The following is a 20794-nucleotide window of genomic DNA, read 5'->3' as shown; positions in this document are numbered from 1 at the left end:
GACCCCCTCCTGTCCCAGGGCTTCTTATGTCTTCCTCCCTTCTGAGGGTAGGCCCCTCACACCCCTACTGTTACAGGGGTGTTGACAGTGAGAGAGGCTGTGCTTGTGGGGAGCCAGGGGTACAGTGAACTCTCTGTACCTTCCTCTCAGCGTGTAGTGCACCGAAAACTGCGTTAAAAAATGAGTCTGAAACATAGAGAAGGCACAATGGGTTCATTAACAGGAGACTTAAACGATGCCATTTCTGTGTTAGTCATCAGATGTTTCAAACAGATGTTATTTCCAATACAAGTTCTCTTTTGTGGTGAAGGTAAAAGAGTATCATGAAATGACTAAGTACTATTAAAACATTTAGTATTGGAGATAAAATTATTTGATCTGCAGTAAATGGACACGTATTTTAGGGGGAGCAATTCTGTGATTAAAAACAATGGTTTCACTAAATTAAGAAATCCCTGGAACAAGTTTGTACTTGAAACTGGTTGTGGTCTGGATACAATTCACACAAGCCATCTTACTTTTCCCAGCTGAAAAAGATACCATTGTCAAAATGTGAATACATTTTACACAAAATACATTCTACACAATTTCAAAATAAGTAACACTTTCAAGATACTGCTAATACTGAAAACAGAATAATCTCGTCAAGCCCCAAGACGGTCTCAGGCGGATTCCTGCTGAAGCCCAGCGTGGCACACAGCGAGGACGGGCAAGCCGACTCGTCTCGCCACACCCTTGCTTTCCGGCTCCACGCCTGTCTGCCCGGCCGTTCCGAGCCCGCGTCCTGTCATTCCCGCGCAGGCCTTCCAACGATGCCATGACGACTCAAGTAAGGCCATGCATGCGCTGGCGTGTGTGGCTAGCACATGGCACACACATGTCCAAACATTCTATTCTTGACCCACCCTGACAGACACGTGTGCGCACACGCACCAGCTCAAGCTCGTGTCCACATGCAGACAGACACACATCTCCGCTCAGGAAATCAAGTATCCCCGAAGAGCAGGAAAATAAAGGATGTCTGAGGCCATGATTTGGGAATATGTATTAAGTACTGCATCACTGTAGGAAGAATTTTAAATTTTTAAATTGATGTGCTTTTTTCATAAAACATACGAAGCAATAAAAGATATGCACATGTATCAGATTCGACAAGTACAGGAACATAAATAGGAGACTAAGCTTTCTTTTTGGTTTTACACATTTTAAATATTTATACTTTTCAATTCACTCTGGACCTAGCATGTGCTGGGGTTTTATATGCTGATGAAATCACTCTGCTAGAGAGTCAAGTTCAATAACAGCTTTCACGTTTATTCAAAGTTTATGAAATATATGGAGTCCATTTTACCTTACACAACATAATTATTTTTATGATAAAGTCACTTAAATCACTTGGGACCCAGCATGTCCTTGGGTTTTACCCACTCATCAAACTGTTCTGCTGTGAGATAGCCCAGTTCGATAGCAGTCGCCTTTAAGGTGGATCCGTTTTTGTGTGCTGTCTTTGCAATCTTTGCTGCCTTGTCGTATCCTGAAGGAAAAGGAAAAAGACAATGTAGGAGTGAAATTTAGTTTTCTGTAACAAAATAGAATCATTATTAGATACCAAGTATCATTTTTATTCTTAAGCATATTTAACGGTGAGCTGTTGGTTTTCACAAAGAATAGAAAAACAATCGGTGCTGAGGTATAAAAATATACATCTGAGTTATAAAAACATTCAAACATGATTAGGAATAATCCTTGTTTACACAGTATTAGCAAGCTAAATGCAGCGTCCAACAGAAATACAGAGAGTACTAGTGACTAGGAACTGGGGTGACGGGCTCAGCAGACTGGAAAGAAAGCTCCCCCAGAGTGGGAGACGCAGCCGGGGCTCCCGGCAGCTCTCTGGCCTCTCCCCGGACGTTACAGGAAACAGGCGGGAGTTTTACTGTAAGTACTTGCTTGTACAAAAGATCAGGGGAGCACTGTTTACTTCTGAGATACTTGCTTTGAAAGTTAGCCAGAGCAGGGGCAGGTCAGTTTTGCAGGTATCTTTAGTTTTTTTTTTTCTTTCCTTTTTTTTTAAGTCAGAATGCAAAAGCAACAAAGAACAGAAAAAACAAAAACAAAAACAAAAACTGAGCCAATGAAAGAAAAAAAAGGAACCTAAGATCAGAAGATCAGAACACTCTGCCCAAAGAAGGCTGCTGAGCCAACGTGATTATCAAGCAAGACGTTCCGGGTCACCAGGGCACTAAAAACATCTACAGAACCAGCTGGGGAGCGGACGCCATGGCACAGTTTTTAATTTGTGAATGCTGCGCATGCTGAAAAGGGCATTATTGACCAGAGTAACTCTGAGAAGGAATTCTCTGGTCAAACTTACATACTTAACTTCAATGTTAACAATGACGTTAAGTCTAAGCATTGTGCCAACCATTTTCAATTTTCTTCAAGTCCACAAAAAACTATTAGTGGACAGTCTGTTAAATATGAGCACAAAGAGACCCACATGTGGAACTGTGAGCTTCTTCAGTCACCAGGAAGGTGTGGTTTGCCTGTCTCCTGACATGGCCTTTAACTCACGTTAACTTTATCACCCGAAGGACTTCTACTCAGATTTAGGACATCTTAGCTGGCCTGAAAACAGATTCCCAAGTCTAGATGTGATGATCCATTCCCCACAAGAGGCACTGAGTTCCCCTGTTTATCTCTCCAGTCCAATGATTTTATGCAGTAATTTTAAGAGGGTAAATGTCATTATCAATTGCAAAACTATGTATCAAAGAAGAGGTAGTAGTATATCGGCCTCAGACCTCCATGAAGCTATCCAACGAGCTCTAGTTTTGTAAGACTGTACCTGCGGCTTAATGTGGGGTCAGGAATATAAAACTTTACCTGAAAGTTCAGGGTTATAAAAGAACAAGTATTTTAAAGAATAATCACATTATGCAAAATAACTACATCATAGCCTGGACTAAAGAGAAAATCAAAAACTATGTTACTACCTCAGTTCAGTGGTAAAAAGGTGGAAAAAAACCTCCTAGTACATAGAACAATGCAACAAATAACTCAAAACCTACAAGCTAAACAGTGTATTTAATGGGGACCACCAGGGTAAGTGGACAATATTTGAATTTATACCATGAAATATTTACAATTCTGGAAAAGACTTTCAATACAAAAAACCATGGTTTTAAACAAAGTATTTGTGTTTTCGCTGCTGTCCCTTTGTCTTTTAACTGATAGTTTCCATTTTGGGGAATTGAACAGAAAACAAAAGCAGAGAAAGAAGAATCATTCACTCCATCCTGCTACCAGCCAGTGCCACCTAGTGACATTACCCACCGCAGGACGTTCCCACATGCACGTAACAGTGAACCTTCTGACTCCACTACAATTAAAATAAGCTTGGATTACTTCCGAATTTGTCATATTTCAAATAAAATCAACAACAGGCAAGTTTTTAAATGTAGATGTTATCATAAAAAAATAGTGTCTTTCAACATAATTCGAATATTTTAAGATTACTGAGACAACATCCAAAACGAACTGGCTATCCACACTCATCCAGTAGTCTTCATATTTTTTCAACATTTTGACTTTACTTTCAAAATAAAGTTATCATTCCTTAAACCCTTACCTATGTGAGGATTAAGGGCTGTCACCAACATTAGAGATTCATTCATTAACTTGTTGATCCTTTCTGTGTTGGCTTGGATTCCAACCACGCAGTTTTCTGTAAAGGAAACGGCTGCATCTCCCAGCAGTCTGGCTGAGTGTAACACATTTTTAATCTGAGAGAGACAGGAAGACTTATTAAGCCTAACTTTTGGGGCCAATAACAAGTATTTGATGAACAAATGAATATGTAATTCAATAAATAAATAGCACTTCTACAACTCATAAGGCACTATGGTAAAGAAAACAAATGACACAGAAATCATGAACACTTAAGGGCACTGAAATTTAAACAAGGTGGAAAACCACACACACACACAAGTAACTAAAATCTGACCAAAAAATAGATTTGTCTTAAAATAAGGATTTACAAGAGATTTATTATTATGCACCTATATTTGCCAGGCAGTTGGTATTATTGATAATTATTTGGAAATTAACTGGAAAGCAAAAGTTGAGCTGTCTATTTTCCACTAGAATATAGATTCCATGATGGTAAAAATAGAAATTTGTCTTGCTTACTGTCTGTCGCCCAGCAACCAACAGCACAGTACCTGATACACACTAATACTCAACAAATATTTGGTGAATTCAATGAGTGAACAGATTTAATGTTAGCCATTCGCATGTTCCAATGAAATTAAAATCAGACTGCATCAGATGTTAAATGAAAATAAGCCTCCGATCTGATATATGACAGTACACAAATAGAGGGCTCTACAAAATGACACCTCCATCATGGGAAGCCAGGAAACTGGTAAAGACACCTTGTTTCATATTCACAAAGATAAAGAATAGTTTTAAAGGGCCCAAGGAAGTGAAAGAGATAGTACTAAATAAATCCTGACAGGAAAGGGGAGAGATTCGCAGAGAAAGTGCTTAGGAGACTGTTGAAGAAGGCAATCAAGAGGCTGGTTGGTGATGAACAGACTAGACTATGTGGTGGTTGGCATGGGGTGATAAATACAGCTGCTGAAATAAGAAAACCTACTCTGGAACCTGTACAAAATTATAAACTAACATTAACTCCATAAGATAGGAGGGAAAAACAACAGAACTGGGAGCCTGACCCAAGCAATCAAGCTCCACACCTCCTCCCCGTAAGATGCATGACGCACCTCATAGTTTTACCCCTTAGAACCTGCATTACCAGAAGCTGCTCTGAGGCAGCAGTCGTGTGGTGTATCGAGACTGTGTGGGTGACCGAATAGTGTTAAAACCACTATATAAAAGTCTAAGATTTGGTGGTAGAAAACTACTGGGCTTGCAGCAGCTCAAAACAAACCTTAAGTACCCTTGGTTAGCAGAACTGCCACATCCCGATAGGAACGTTCGCCTTGATCTCTATTTCTATGTGCCTATCCTGCGTGCAGCTGGCTTCAGTGTAACGAACGGAGTCTAGAAATGTGACTGCAGAATTAAGGTTATTGGAGCAGGAGAGAACGGGTGATACCAAACTACAGAGGAGGTCCACTGGTTTATGATAAAGGGTATGGGTGTTCTGGAGCTGGTGGGTGTGGTGATCCTCCTCTCTGAGGAGATGTGAACCTCTTTTTCTGAATCAAATACAATGCTGTAAAGCAATGTTTCCTCAATAAGTAATTTTTTTAAAGAATTATTTTATTCACTTATGCATACAAGAGCTGAGTGTAGGCCAGAGATTCGAGGGTGAGAGGATTCAGCAGAGACAGTGAGGAGCAGAGCAGGGAGATCCACTGAAATACACTGCTAAGAGGAACAGTGGGCAAGGCAGGAGCGCTCTGCTGTGCCCTGTGGGTCAGCTCCCTGGCCAGGGATCAAACTTGTGCCACAGTGGCTGGCCATAAATAAATAATTTTTTTTTACAAAAGGTAAACCTATACTTGTGCTGAGAGTCATCTATAAATGTGTGGAATCTCTAAAAACCTGTATGCAAGCTAAAAACCAAATTCATAACATTAAAAAGTTAATTTAAAATTTACCATCATTGGCTTGAAAACATTCAATTCAAAATGTCCGTTGCTGCCTCCAACAGTAACAGCGACGTGATTCCCCATTACCTGGGCCGCGACCATGGTCATCGCTTCACACTGGGTGGGGTTCACTTTGCCTTCATGAAAACCACCAAGGAAAGAACGCACATCAAACATGTTCATGGTGTCAGGTATTAAGAAATATTAGGGTTTACGTCAAATTCAAGAAAAAGAAGAAAGCTAATTTTGACAAATAAGCAAGGCATAACATAAAACCAACCACCAGAGCCAGTCTCATGAAAGGAGCCAGCTACGAGAGTTGGGTCGCCACAGACCGAACCCCCAGCAGCTAACGAGTAACGGGATGTTACTGTAGTAGTCTTCGTGCTCAGAGTTTTCCTTCATTTTAGAAATGTCTGTAAAGCCAGTCCCGAGTAGACAGCAGTGTGTAGAAAATGCAGGCTCTGCACTTGCAGAACCTGAAGATTAGTGAAACAGAGCCGCTGACTACAGCGCTGAGGCGTGAACAGCGAGATGCGCAGACGAGGACGGGACACTTAGATAACAGTGAGCGCCTCGCCAACACATGGGAGGGTCTAAGAGGAAGCTGATATTACGTTGTACTTCTGTATTCACCATGAGTCTCCAGAATGCCACCATGCTGGCAACACCCTTCTGATAAGCTCAAGTTGGAATCAAACAACCCCGATTCCTCCGATCATAAAAGGGAACACATGGGGAAGACTATTTGCTCATCTGTGACTCACCACGTCTTTTTAAAGCTATCACACTGAATCTGTAATTAACTCGTGTCACTTTTTCAGCATGAAGTGCTTTAAAATCAAAGCGCTTCTCATTTTACATATGCAGATATAAAAAATAAAATAAAAGTAGGGTTTTTCCCACTATTAACAAGTCACCTTGTCAGTTTTAGTCTAATCTCTATGAATCTAATTCCATCATGATGTACTGCTCTCAAGCTTGTTACCTGCTAAATGATGAGTAGCCCCTTCTTTTGCTGTCAGTAGTGAGAAAATGATGAATAACTTGCTTCTGAGTTATTCTTCAATCCGAAGTCAACTCATTAGTCACTCGTTAAATGTCACTGTTCACCCACCTATATTCATCGAACAGTACTACCCACACTTCTCCACAGGATCCAAGAAATATGTGTTTGTCAGTTTACTAAGTTGCAGATATTTAATGTGTTGCTTCCCTTATCTAACTTCCTTTATTTATCCAAAATAAAAAGCCAAAATGAAATATCGGACATTTGCTATCATTCAGTTTTATTCAACCCACGTTGACAATGTTAGAATTCTTTTGGCTGTGGACTGTGAAAGTGGAACTACTATACACTTTCTAAGGTGGGAGTCAGAATATAGACTACTAAATTCTTTTAAAAAAATTTTTAAACATTTATTTTCATTTATCTGTGCATAAAAGAATTTGGTTCTAGACCAGAGATGTGGAGGCAGGAAGGTGGGAGAGGAGTCACCAGAGACAGAGCGGGGAGCAGAACAGGCTGACTGATGGAGCAGGCTGCTGAGGGGAGCAGCGGCGGGTCAGGAGGGGTCTGCTGCATTATGTGGGTCAGCTCCCTGGCTGGGGGTGGAACACCTGCACCGGAAAGGAGGTCCTGCTAACTAAAGTTCTTGTTTCCTCTATTACTGCATGGCGTTCCCGGTCTGTGCAGCAAGCATGCCACACATGTCCCACGTTTAACATCGGAAAATGTTAAAACAAAAAGAAACAGCTCCATAGATGAGAATGACTAGGTATTAGCCAAATTCTAGCTTACCTGGCATGATACTACTTCCTGGTTCATTTTCAGGCAAAATTAGTTCTCCGAGACCTGAGCGGGGACCAGAGCCCAGGAAACGAATGTCATTGGCTATCTTCATCAGACTGCAAGCAGTGGTGTTCATTGCGCCACTCAGTTCCACCAAAGCATCATGTGCAGCCAGAGCTTCGAACTTGTTTGGAGCTGTGACAAAAGGCAAGCCTGAAGAGCACAAGAACAGCATACCTGAGCTAAAAAGAAAAATGAACTATCCAGTAACAACAAGTTCAACAATTAAGCTGCATGCTTTGGGAAGCAAAAGGCCAGACGAACATTTTATTTCAGAAGAAAATCCTTGTTTTAAAATTTAACCGTTGTTCACATTCTTGATGACATCTGAAGAGGTTGAATCAGTGTTACGAGCCAATGTCTTATAAGCATGGTGTTATGGCAATAAAACAAATAGACAAATAAAAACCTCTTCCAGAAAGGCGTTTCTTCATAAATCTATGTGAGTAAACAGGGAAACGGACCTTATTACTTCCACGGTGTCCACCTTGTCCGAGCAATAGTAAGCATGTTTGGCAAAGTAAAAACTTACAAATACTTACAATACTAATTATGAAAATACGACTTTATATCTCTTCCTCCAGTATTTGTGTATAATGTATAGAAGGATATATATCACAATGCTCATCTCTGCATATCAGTCATACATAATTGCTAAAATCATTTTCTAGTAAGAAAATATTTGGGAAATAATAGCCTATTTAAAAAATGAGAGAGAAAAAAAGTCCTAAAGGAGTAGGAAGAATCTGGTGACACTTAGCACATTTAAAGGATGAAAAACAAATGCAATACATACTGTAAGTAAAAACATTAAACTATTGAAAACACGTGTATGATTCCTAATTGTTCTTGAGTAAAGAAGAAAAGTAGGTAACACTGAATGTTTTATTCCATATTCCTTTCCTAGTAAAATCCCTCTCTTCGGCTATTCTGTAGCCAGAAGCCCACAAGAGCCTCTGACAGGTAGAGGAAACTAAAACGGTAACTCACTGATGTGCTCAATCTCTCCCATGTTCAAAAGTATAAAGATCCACATATTCTGGTCCCGATAATGCAGTTCTTCTTGAGTGAAATTTCATTCAAAACAAGTGCGCTAGTAAGCAGTAACAGACAGTATCTAATTATCTCTACCCTCGCCCTCTGCTGATGCCTGCGTCCTGCTAAGTTCTCTGGAGATGACAAGTGGTCTCTAAGAACAGTCATCATTACGTAGGGTATAGCAAAAGAATTAACATTAGAACTCTTAAAAACAAACACAAAACAGGCTTGGTGAGAGAATATTATTCCTAACTAAATTCACAAGATTTCAGTTGAACACCTAGAAAACATGGACAAGCCAAACGAAGCTGAGTAATGATTTATCTCATCAATGACCTGTGAGCGCAGCCACTTTTGCAGCAACCTTTTCCGCAAAGCCAATTCTAGTATTTAAACCGGTACCCACAGCAGTGCCTCCAGCTGCCAGCTCATAAATCCTTGGCATGGCAGCTTTTATTCTTGTTGTTGCATATTTCACTTGTTGAACATAACCACTAAATTCCTGAAAAGAGAAGGAAATTAAGGTCAGAATATATGATTTTCAAATGGCTTAAAAGTTAACTGCTTTAAGTAGAAAAGACACTGTAAACACAGTAAGCACTAAATTATAAGCACTAAGTGGTATTTATACTATTTCAATTTATATGACAAACAACATATAGGGGAAAAAATGAGGATTTATAAAACTATTATAGGCAGGACACTGCCAGAGATGATCCCATACAGCTTAGTTATTATCTTTTCACAGAAAGCAAAGAAGACAGGACAGGAAATAAACTTTAAATTATTGGTTTAATCTGCATATAATTTTTAATCGTTTGGTGTTTTCCAGAAAACTGAGGGAAAAATAAAACTAAACACTCTCCCAAAAATAAGCAACCATATTGTCTCAGCTTAAAATATTTTACATAGACTAAAGCAGCTACAGGCGTGCTTAACAGGGCACAGTAAGATTAGAGCTTTAATTGAATTTGTTTTTTTTTTTTTACTTTTTAAATTTACTTATGCTTACAGAACTGGGGTACAGGCCAGAGGGGTGGTGGGTGAGAAGATTCACCAGAGACAGAGTGGGGAGCAGAACAGGCAGATGGACTGAGATACACAGCTGAGGGGAGCGGTGTCTGCCCCTCAGGAGAGGTCTGCCGCGCCCTGTGGTCAGCTTCCTGGCGGGGATCGAACTCCTGCTGCAGTGGCTACGGAGAGCTTCAGAATGTGGTGCTTTAACCCGCTGCACCACCAGGAGAGCCCGAATTTTAACTGTTTTTAAAATTACATTAGCTTCCAAAATATGACTCACTGTAAATAAGGTAACCCCAGGATCACCTCTGTTTGAACATAGCAAACGTCCCACAGCAAACAGTATTTGGAGGAGACAGAAGCTATAAACCAGAATATTATATGAGCAAGTGATACATGGTTATACTGAATCTATGCGTTTTTCCTGTCTAAAAACAGAAAAACCACACATATTTTTGATTAATAATAACACGATTTCATGCTGTTCCAAGGAAAACATTTTAGAGGCTCTAAGTCCTTTCAGGTAGACTTCATCTACATCACATCACTCTTGTACATACCAGCCAGTCTCACTTTAGAAACATATTTCCATTGCGGAAAACTACATGAACTGAAAAGATAATTCCAATAAAAACAAGTATCAATACTGAAATAAAATATCCAAACAAAAACATAACTGTAGTTGTAACAGGCAGACTAATGATTTCAGCAGAAGGCTGAGCAGGGATCCGAATGATCCACAGAGCTTACCCAACAGGTCACATGTAACTGCCACCTTAGGAATTATTCATGACACAAGAAAAACAAGACACAGCTTTCAGAAGCAAACTCATTTACTCATTTCCACTTAGATTATCTGTATTTTAATTAATCATCTTGAGTTTTTCTCATTCCTTCCATAATGAAATTAAGCTAAATGATCCCACTTTTCAGTGTTTGCTGTCATCTGCACAAAACTACATGTGAAATCTTTCCAAGTAAGCATCAGAAAAACTCCCCTCCCCTCAATTTCTACATTATTTGACGTTTGGCATACATCATCTTATCTTGATAGATCACTAGTGTATATGTTTACCTTCCATACTGAGGTGAGTTTACTAAGGTGAGTATACCGTCTATCTCCTGTGCTATGAATCAGACTTTATTAAAAGATTTATTTATTTAAACATAGAATAACTGGGGTGTAGGCCAGAGGTATGGAGAGGGACAGTTGACAGGATTCACCAGAGGTAGAATGGGGAGCAGAGTGGGTAGATGTGTTGAAATACACTGCTAAGGGGAACAGTGGGTGAGCCCGGAGAGGTCTGCTGCGCCATGTGGGTCGGCCCCCTGGCCGGGGATGGAACCCACACCATCATGTGACAGCACTGAGCTTAACTCCCCACCCACGAGGGAGGCCCTGAATTAGACCTGCCTTAAGGCACTGACAAAGAAATAGTAACATATTGTACTTCTGGTATTTTGGAAGGCAGAGTAACACCTCTTCACATGTGGTCAAAAGAATTTCAAATAGAAAGATACGCATTACTTAACCACTCAGAAACTACGATTTAAAGAACTCGCTAATTTAGAATAAGAGAAAAGGGTGAAGAAATTAGAATAACAATATTGATAAAAATGATACTAATCATAGCTAACGCCAATATATGTTTAGCATGGCTCTAAGCCCTTTACAAGAGCGATGCTTATTTGATGCTCATAAGCAGCCTACTTTCTTCAGTTAGCACAGAAAGCCTAGAAAGTTTTCCTAAGGTTCCACAGCTTCTAGACAGCAAAGCTGAGACTCAGCGTCTGCTCACTGTCAACACGCTTTGCCCTTTCCCGATGTGGATATGAACAAAAGCTTCCGATTTCTCACTGCAGCACAACCTGTCGCTGTGTCCAACACGCTGCCCTTGCGCGGTGTCGAGGCGACACGCCGGGGCCGGTGCAGCCCTAAAGGACTCGACGCAATCACACTCCCGCACCTGGCCCAGTGTGAGCGGAACGGCGTCCTGAGTGTGCGTGCGGCCGATTTTGATGACTTGGGCAAACTCCTTAGATTTTGCACTGAGAGCGTCATGCAGCTTCTGTAGCCCAGGCAGCAGTACCTCGTGAACTTCCACGGCGGCGGCAATGTGCATGGCCGTGGGAAAGGTATCATTTGAGCTCTGTTGGGAGTTTACAAAAGAAATGCAAACCATTAGATACGCTAAAAAACAACTTAGAGTCTCATAAAATGCACTAAATGACGACTCAAAACTCAGTACATTTAGGACATAATTTAGGTGTGGCAAGACGTGGGTCATTTAGAATTCAGAAAGAAGCAAGCTGGTTTCCTACAGAGCATGCACTCAGACTGTATTATATATGCCATCTACACGGACTGTATTTGGTATTATTATTATTAAATCTGCCCACTACTAAGTATCAGCGAGAAAGAGTAGTTAACAACTTCATGTAAGGAAAGCAGCAACACAGTCATACAATACATATAATCTTACACAAACATTTCGTCACTTACAGATTTTAGGAAAATTTTGTGAGATAGGTTTAACTACCTAAAACTAAAAAAAAAATCAAGCTCTCAAAAAATGATGTACGTCGCCAAAATATTTAGGAGCTGGCAAAATGACCAGGCTAGGTGGTGTAAACTCTATGCTCTTCACAACTGTAACCTCATAATTTTTAATTATGACGCCATTTAAGAAGCTACATTCATTATTTGAATGACATCATCAACCACGTACTTACCAAGTTCAAATAACTATCAGCAGGATCTTGTATCATCTATAACTACATAGTACTATATTATTATAGTTATATATATTACATATAATATATATAACTAAGTAACAACAACTATATAAGAACGATATAATCCTCCAGCTGAGCATGTGCAGTGGATAATTTTGAAATGGACTTCAGCATTCAGAATATGTAAAGGATAATTTCATCTTGAAAGACAATCACTGAGCTTGAAAATCCTTTATACTATGAATTTATGTAAAAAAGTATCTTCTTTAAAAGTGAAAAATAAATTACTCCTAACACCAAAATCTTGGTTTCTAAATTTCTTTCCCCAAAGAGACCCTGTAAAAGTTCCCTGGGAAATTATGGTTGCATTATGGGGTCTGGTGTAGGAAAATGCAAGGAGCTTGTAGTCTTTGTGCAAGAAAATAAAGAAATACTTAAAAGAAAGAGTGAGATTTCTAAAAGACAAAGAAACCAACAGATCGGGCCCCCAAAACTAATAATCTGATTAAAAAAAAAATCACTGTATCACAACCTTGAGCATAAAATAAATATCCGCTAATTCACACCAATATACACCAAGCAAATGACTGGACAAATAACTAAATGAGGCGGAGGGAGAGAACAAATCTTTACAAGAAATGTTCAATAACAAATGCAGAAAGAATAAGGGAAAGAAAACCACTATTAACACACCTCATCAGTGGCATTGAAACGAGCCGTAGCTGCGCTGGGCAAGACCCGCAAGGAATGCTAACATCAGTGACAGAAGCTGGGCTGAGAGGCTCCTTCATAGCTTCAAAGTGCCCTGTTAACGACTGCGGCGATTTTAACTTACATCAAAAAGTTTCTTCATATTTCTCTCTCTGGGAAGCAGAACCCAAGTGTACTTACTACTTGGAGTAGAGGCAGAACTTAGTGACACACTTACAAAACAGAACAGAAGGGGAAGAACAGTAATTTTATAGCAGCGAAAGCTGGCAGACACCATCTTAAGCAAAGCGCGAGCTAACACAACCAGTATTGGCATATTGTTATCATGAACCCCTGGGGCAATCGTGAGAAGACTCCTTCACTTCCACTCCCAGTCATCCCCGTAATCCACAGCCATTTTCTTTCCTTCAATTTTTATTTATTTTTTCATAGAAGAACTGGGGGTACAGGCCAGAGGCAGTGGGGATGAGAGGATTCACCAGAGACAGGAAAGGTCTGCTGTGCCGTGTGGGTCACTCCCTGGCTGGGCTCTAACTCAGGCTGTGCCAGTGGCAGCACTGAGAGTGAAGCCCTAGGCCACCGGGGAGGCCCCAAATCCAGTCAAACTGAATCATGAGAAGACATCAGACAAACCCAAACTGAGGGAGATTGTACAAAATACCTGACCACTTTCAACAGTGTCAAGGTCATAAAAGACAAAAGAAAATGACACAGCTTGGAGAAAACTAAGGGTATACAAAGAATGAAAAGATGTCTTTTTCATTAAACAGCATAAGCAGAAGGAATCTTCTCTGTCAAAGGGCCACAAATCTAACCTTTTTTTTTCCGATTTCTAATGAAGAAAAGAATCTAGATATGTACTTACCTGGCTTTTGTTAACATGATCATTGGGATGCACAGGTTTCTTGCTGCCAAGTTCGCCTCCCAGCATTTCGATTGCTCTGTTGCTAATGACTTCATTCACATTCATATTTGTCTGGGTTCCTGATCCAGTTTGCCACACCACAAGAGGAAAATGATCATTTAATTTACCTTCAGCTACCTGAAGAAAAAAATATTAAAGGTAAATTTTTGTAAATAAAAAATATTTGATATTAATCTAGCTATTTTATTCACTATGATTATGACTTTTTAAAAGATGTTCACGTCTTTCATAAGTTAAATGATTTGTTGATGGTATCATTGTGTTCATGGCTATCTAGTGAGTCTAAGCTTCTGTGGCACTACTTTGTTCCAATAACTGCTACTTTAAAAAGTAAAAAAAATAGGCCCTTCCTGGTGGCGCAGCAGGTTAAAGCACAAAGAAGCTTAAGCCACTTCCGCATGAGTTCAATCCCCGCCTGCCCCGGAGGTGACCCACAGGGCGCGGCAGACCTCTCCTGACCCGCCCGCTGCTCCCCTCAGCAGTGGACTTCGTCGATCTGCCTGTTCTGCTCCCCGCTCTGTCTCTGGTGAATCCTCTCACCCTCCGCATCTCTGGCCTGTACTCCAGTTCTGCACAAATAAATAAATCTTTAAAAAAAAAAAAAAAGTGAAAAAATATCTCTGAATTGTGTAACAATTTCAATGATTTCAAAGTGAAAATCAAAGTAACCTTTCTATTTCTCCACTGCTTTCCCTGAGAGTACCCAGACAGGACCACTTACTAAGGCTGGTAAATGTATGACATCTTCATTCACATTTATTGCTGGTGTCCACAGGGACAGGCCATGGACGTTACAGCCAGCGTCAGCATGGTGGTGAAGTAGGGACTCTGAAGCTACTTCATAGCACAGATGTCTAGTGAGCAGCAACTGCCAGCTACAGAGACCAACAAGGTCCAGGTTTGCCCTTATTTTTTCATGGTTTTTGCTTGAGCTAATGTGTTAATTTCTTATCTGTAAGCTTTCTAACTGTGGATGCTTTATTAGCTAGAGTGATTTTAGCTTCAAATAATTTCACTGCACTTTAGAAATCTATAACCTTAACGTAATACCTATCACTTTAGGTAAAACATTTTTCCTGTTATACAAAAAGTGTCAGTGTAGAAAACTTGGAGAACTGAGAAAACTTTAACATAGCTCTCTTTGAGGAATAATGCCTACTAACATACAGTCTCTCTACTTCAAGCAAGATTGTGTGTGTGTATATATATATATAGAGAGAGAGAGGGAGAGAGAGAAATACATATTTTCTGCTGATTTTCTTCTAAACAAAATTAAAATAACAACATACATGTATTTTGCTACCTCCCCTTCTCTCCCACTTTTTATACAGTAGGCTTTATTCTATGACATTCTTTAAAACACTAATTTCCCATGACTTTATAATTAAGCAGCTGTTATGGCTGGATACAATTTAAATTGTTACTATCAAAAATATTATATAATATTGCAACACACAACTGTGTAGCGTTTAACCCATTTCCTCTATGTGCTTCATTCACCATTAGTGAAATTACACTCTTCATACATATTTATCAAACAACCAAATAATTTAAAAAGTCATTTCTACATAAAAAAGGCAATCAGATATTGAAGTTGAAAGTATCTCTTCACAGTTTTCTTTAAACTGAATAAATTATGTATACGCAATGAAAACTTCTCTAGTGACCCTGCCTCTGGTCTGCTGGACAAGCATTAAGATGTCTTTTTATAAGCTCCACTCCTTCCATGCAAAAATCCACTTTCTGAAGGTATAGGTCAGTTTTCTCAGAGGAAAAAAGATGGACATTCAGTGGATGTCAATGGATATCCAGCTCTACCTCGCTACAGAGCGGGGGAGACCAGCAAGCCAGCGTGAGCTCCTTCTTCTAGCATCACCTGCATTGCCTCACGTCCCGATAGGGCCAAGCTAGAGCTTGGAGACCCTCTTACCAGAATAGTTACTTTCTTGATGTTAGGGACTGTTTGTGGCTCTATAAACTAAACTGAAACTTAGTTTGGAGCAGGTCTCAGAGAGTGTTGGAGGGCTTCCCAGGTTTGAATTCTCACCTGAATATCTAATAAACTCTTTGTCTAAGTATTGTTGGCATTTTATTTTTCATTTAACAATTAAAAGGAAAAGTCAAAAGAATGAAAAGATCCTAGAACATCCAGAATTTTGCCACTTTCTAAGCACCAGATGAATCCCCATCTGGACAGTGATGCCTCAAAATCATCAGGGCCCCTTCCCTCAGCCCAGAGCTGGTCGCGGGCCGTGTCTGAAAGTAAACACGTTCATCACCACCTACCTCATCTGCTGCCTTCATTATTGCAGCAGCGATCTTTGGATCAAGACCATAATCCTGGTTTACTTCAGCAGCTGCTCGCTTCAAGATGCCAAAAGCTTTAATAACTGGGATCTAAGATTAATCAGAAAAAACATTTCAAATTTGCAATCTGAGCTAAGCACGAAGATGTACTGTTATATGCAGCGGGAATTTGTACATAAAACAGTAAAGAAATGCCATAATGCTAGAAGCACTAGGATGCAGAGAAAGAATAAAGCTAGGTACACAATGAAGAGGACTGAACAAAAACAGACTCTTAATATATGTTTCACACACATACACTACATGTCCAAACATAAACAATGTACCACTGCAGCGATTTTTGTAATAAATTATAATGCATATGTGTTTATTTCATATATGCAAAAGCAATGGTGTCCATTTCACTACAAAGCACTATTGTTTTCCCTCATTGGAACTCAATAATTTTTCCTTCTTCACTGAAAAAACAAAAAACAAAAAACCCAGTAATATAGTAACTGCCAATTAGGATGAAATCATCAGTTACTGAAGAGGTATTATTTCATCCAAAGCCAAAAAACATGATATCCTAATTACTCAACAAAGTCATGACAGTGTGACTGGAAATTTCTCGCAGAAGAATTATTTTTGAACCATCCAGCCTTCTGTAGACTTAAACTTGTTCATTTCTGATATATGTAATTACATAGTTTTATTAGCCATTCTCTTTCTGTGACAAATCACCTCATCAAATTAAAAAAAATAAGTAGCATTTGATAAGATTTCAATGAAATGATACTTGGTTTTTGCAAGGTAAGTGAACTAAATGTTCTTGTCAAAATTAATAAGAGATCAATAAAACAGATTTGTGTACAGATGCCAACCCAAGTTTAAACAGGGAAAAAGAAAGGGAGACAGGGAGAGGAAAAGGCTAATTCATAAAGAGAAGCGGGGCTTTCCTGGTGCAAGGTTTAGTCTCAGCACTATCAAGCTACTGCCAGCCGCTCCGGCCTGAGTTCAAGCTCCAGCAGGAGCTGACCCGCAGGGCACAGCAGCCCTCTCCGGTCTTGCTCCCCTCGGCAGGGTATTTCAGTAGATCCACCTGTTCTGTTCCCCTCTGTGTCTGTGGGTCTCACCCAGGCGCACACCTGCAAGAGACCTCAGGTTCCAGGAACAACCACCGGGCTTACTGTACAAACAGGGGAAACAAAGCGCTCACTATGGCCGCAAGTGGCTGGATATCTCAACAGGTAAGCACCAGTGATGGTTGCTACTGGTCTCCGGAAGTGCTGTGCAGCGCTGGTCAGATACGATGGTCACTCCTGGTTCGTTAAGAGGCGATGTCAGAGACACCAAGTGGTACAGCTCTGTGAGCTGGTTGGTCTTTACCAACCACAAATAACTGAGACACCAGGCCCATGCAACATCAGAGACAGGACTGGAGGCCCAGTCTCTGACAGAGATCTTCGGCGTTTCTTCCCTCTTCAGAGATTTGCAAGTAAAATATTAAAGAAAAGCCTATTTTCTTTCAAATTGTTTTTTTTAAAACTATGTACTAAAATTTTACAATGTCTACATTTTTGAAAAATCCCAGCATGAATTAAAAAGATAAATCACTTAGTTCTATCAAATAAAATATGAGAATACTCACAGCTACAGTTCAAAAACTAAGAGGTCACAAAGTTCCTCGACATTTTAATAAAAGAGAAAAGTATCATTACTCACAAAGTCAGTTCCCTATTTACACTTTAACTGAAAAATGTTTATAAAACCAAGCGACGCATCTGAATAGCCCAGGCCAGCTGTGGAGGATTTTAAATGCCTCACGGAGTAATGGCAAGCAGAGCCGCAGACCCACTTACCGGCATCCGTTCCGTCGCACCCCCGATCTTGAAGTTCATTGTAGACCTCACAGTCTGGGCCCCGTAATACTTATCGTTTGGGACCTTGAGCTCCCCGAAGGTGTCATACTCTACCCGATAGGCGCTCTGGCTTGCCTACGGAGGAGGGCGAGACGTTAGAACTGTCAAAGAAATCGAACACAAAGAGCGACATCATAGTAACTGTAAGGGAAAGAAACTTAAACAGGTGCCACAGAGACAAAGGTTCGCTTTGATCGTCACCCTTCTCCCTGCCCAGCCCTGCAAGGGCCTCCTGAGCTTCTGTCACACAGAATTGTCCAGGCGTATGTTGGAGACAGACTACACAGATGCCAAATAAAAAGAAAGTCTTAGAAGTAAAAACAGTAGTTATTTCTAATTAGGAGAATATTTATTATCAAGTTTGACCAATTCAATGTCCTTAATACTGTACTGGGAGCTTCAGAAAACAGTCACAGAGCAATACTTTAAGATTTATAAGTATGACTATTTAAACAAAAGTTAGCTGTGTACAAATACTATGCACACACTGTAATATAAGTAATCTAGATTTTGCAAACAGATTGCCCACCACTTAGTACTGGGTCACCTTCAGCAAGTCAGTTTTTCTCATCTATAGATTCAAGTAGATGTACAGAAAAGAAGAGGTGGGCTTTGGGAGCTTCAGGTAATGGAATTCTTTGAAAATGATGGTAAATTTATGGGTTCTCTCTTTAGGAAAATGAACATAAATATTATGTGCAAAGTCTTAGATAAAATGTTAAGGAGTTTATATCTTGAAACCAATCTAGAACTAGTATAACCAAAGAAGTACTTTTTCCCTAAAATTCTGCAGAGGGCTGCCCTCAGCTAACGAAGGGAAGCAGCTCACAAACATAATCATGCTCCGCATCACTGTGCTATGCAGCAAGAACCTGCAAGCACTACCTTGCTTCACTTTCCGAACCACTATGATGATTTCACTATTACTAACCCTACCTTAGAGAAGGAGACTTGTAAAGATAAAATGTCATGTATCGGCAAGACTGCAAAGGGGTGTGGGCCGGCCAGGCAAGTTCTAGAAACTCTTGGGTTCGCGTTATCATTACTTCTACGAGCCAGATAACAGAGGAGTAAGTCCAGGCCAGCACATAAAAAGCCCTCGAGTGCGCTCTCACCCGTAAAACAACAGGAGCTGCAGATACACGCTTGGATTGTGCTCCAGAAGAGAGAGCAGCGGACAACAAGCCTCTTACCGGCAAACTAAAAGCAACTGGGGTTTCAGATTTCCAGCACACACGTGAAAATATCTGCACGATTGCACGCCTTGCGCCAGCCTAGCATATCGTCTATGATCTTTGACTCAGATACTCAGTATCTTCTAGGTCACAACACACTTGTCCGACAGACTCCCAAGTACCGTGCGGCCGGGACTCCTGCGCCAGGTTCTTTCTCTCCATCAGCTTTTTTTGAGAAAGCAACAGAGTCCAGAGCTCCAAAGGGAAGAGGCCGTTTTCCGTGAAACATTTATAAAATCAGGTGCCGAAAACTTGCAAAACTTTTTTGTTCAAAAGTATTATTTTCATCATAGAACAGCAATAAATAAAACTTGCCCTCTAACACATTGCTAGAATAAAACTCAGATGTATTCAAAGTTACCTGGAAAGATGTGGATGAATAAATTACGATTTTCAGCTTAATAAGAAATAAATTCTTACTCAAGAATTCATTACAATTTGACACTGATCGCTTAAAATGTACACTAAGTCGACTGTGGCTGAAATGCAGCCTCAGCAAATAATTTCAAGAACAAACTACTTACAAAAAATAAAGCATTCGCAATTTGCAACAGCATTCCCAAATTGCACATTGTTTGTGGCCATTCAGTTAGCTAACAATAAACTATCTAAACGCTGACAAATTTAATACCAGGAAATAATAAAGGTTGCACAAATCTGTAGAACAGAAATTGAAGAAATGCTGTAAAATATAATTAGAGAAAACCTGTTAAGAGGCTAGGCCTATGCAGGCCTGATGTCTGTGGGGTACGTGTGGGTGTAAAAGTGTGTACGTGTGTACACACACACACAGGGATAATGAACTAGTGACGGCGGCAGGTTTTTTCAAATGCTCATTACAAAAAAGACCATGACTGAGAATATGATTGAGTTTATATATAAACACACTATGCACACGAAACTGAAACCCAATTTCTATGAAACAATGTTAAGATCATTCACTCACTGTTACTCTATTCTGTCAGTACAGTAACAACTGGGCTAGCGCCTGTCAACCACACAGATTCTGGCATCTACAAGTTTGAAAACTTGTGTGTAGTTTCCAAAAGACTTCATCATTATCACATACATCCTCTCTTCCTAGTGGCTTGGGCAAGGGAGATCGGGGGCTCATCTAAATTACTGGGAAAATGATCAGTGTTGACGGTGAATAATGGAGTAATGGATGGCATCTCACACACATGTACACATGTGTATATATCTAATCAGTTGGTAAATATAAATAATACAAATTATGTAATAGAAAATACTGTAACATATTGGAAAATTTAAATTCATCTGTCTAGTCCATTTCAACAGAAAAACCAGTCTTTTGGAAACCATCTCTTGATGTCCTGTAATTAGGTGAGCAGAGATTCCGGAAGGGCTTTGTCGCTTCAGGAATCGGCTGCGAGACTTAAGGGCTGTAAGCAGCCAGCGATGGGGCAGGCGCACAGGCGCAGCACCCCCCC

General features: G+C 40.1%; 1 protein-coding gene across 1 annotated transcript in view; it reads right to left on the bottom strand.

Annotated features, from left to right (window-relative positions):
- Positions 1–198: 198 nt before the first annotated feature.
- The window catches only part of FH (fumarate hydratase), a 20853-nt gene continuing 257 nt past the window's right edge, over positions 199–20794 (bottom strand). Inside the window, exons 2-10 of the mRNA XM_012730878.1 lie at positions 18049–18183; positions 16187–16297; positions 13841–14017; positions 11496–11678; positions 8848–9013; positions 7423–7626; positions 5631–5758; positions 3632–3785; positions 199–1534 (exon numbers count right to left, since the gene is read on the bottom strand). Of these exons, the coding sequence (XP_012586332.1) occupies positions 1392–1534; positions 3632–3785; positions 5631–5758; positions 7423–7626; positions 8848–9013; positions 11496–11678; positions 13841–14017; positions 16187–16297; positions 18049–18183 (1401 nt within the window). The 3' untranslated portion in view covers positions 199–1391. The remainder of the gene's footprint in view (positions 1535–3631; positions 3786–5630; positions 5759–7422; positions 7627–8847; positions 9014–11495; positions 11679–13840; positions 14018–16186; positions 16298–18048; positions 18184–20794) is intronic.

Source organism: Condylura cristata, unplaced genomic scaffold, assembly GCF_000260355.1.
Source record: "Condylura cristata isolate star-nosed mole 26May11 unplaced genomic scaffold, ConCri1.0 scaffold00029, whole genome shotgun sequence".
Taxonomy (NCBI): Eukaryota; Metazoa; Chordata; class Mammalia; order Eulipotyphla; family Talpidae; genus Condylura; species Condylura cristata.
The sequence above is the reverse complement of the archived record's forward strand: the minus strand, read 5'-3'. Positions and strand labels throughout refer to the sequence as shown.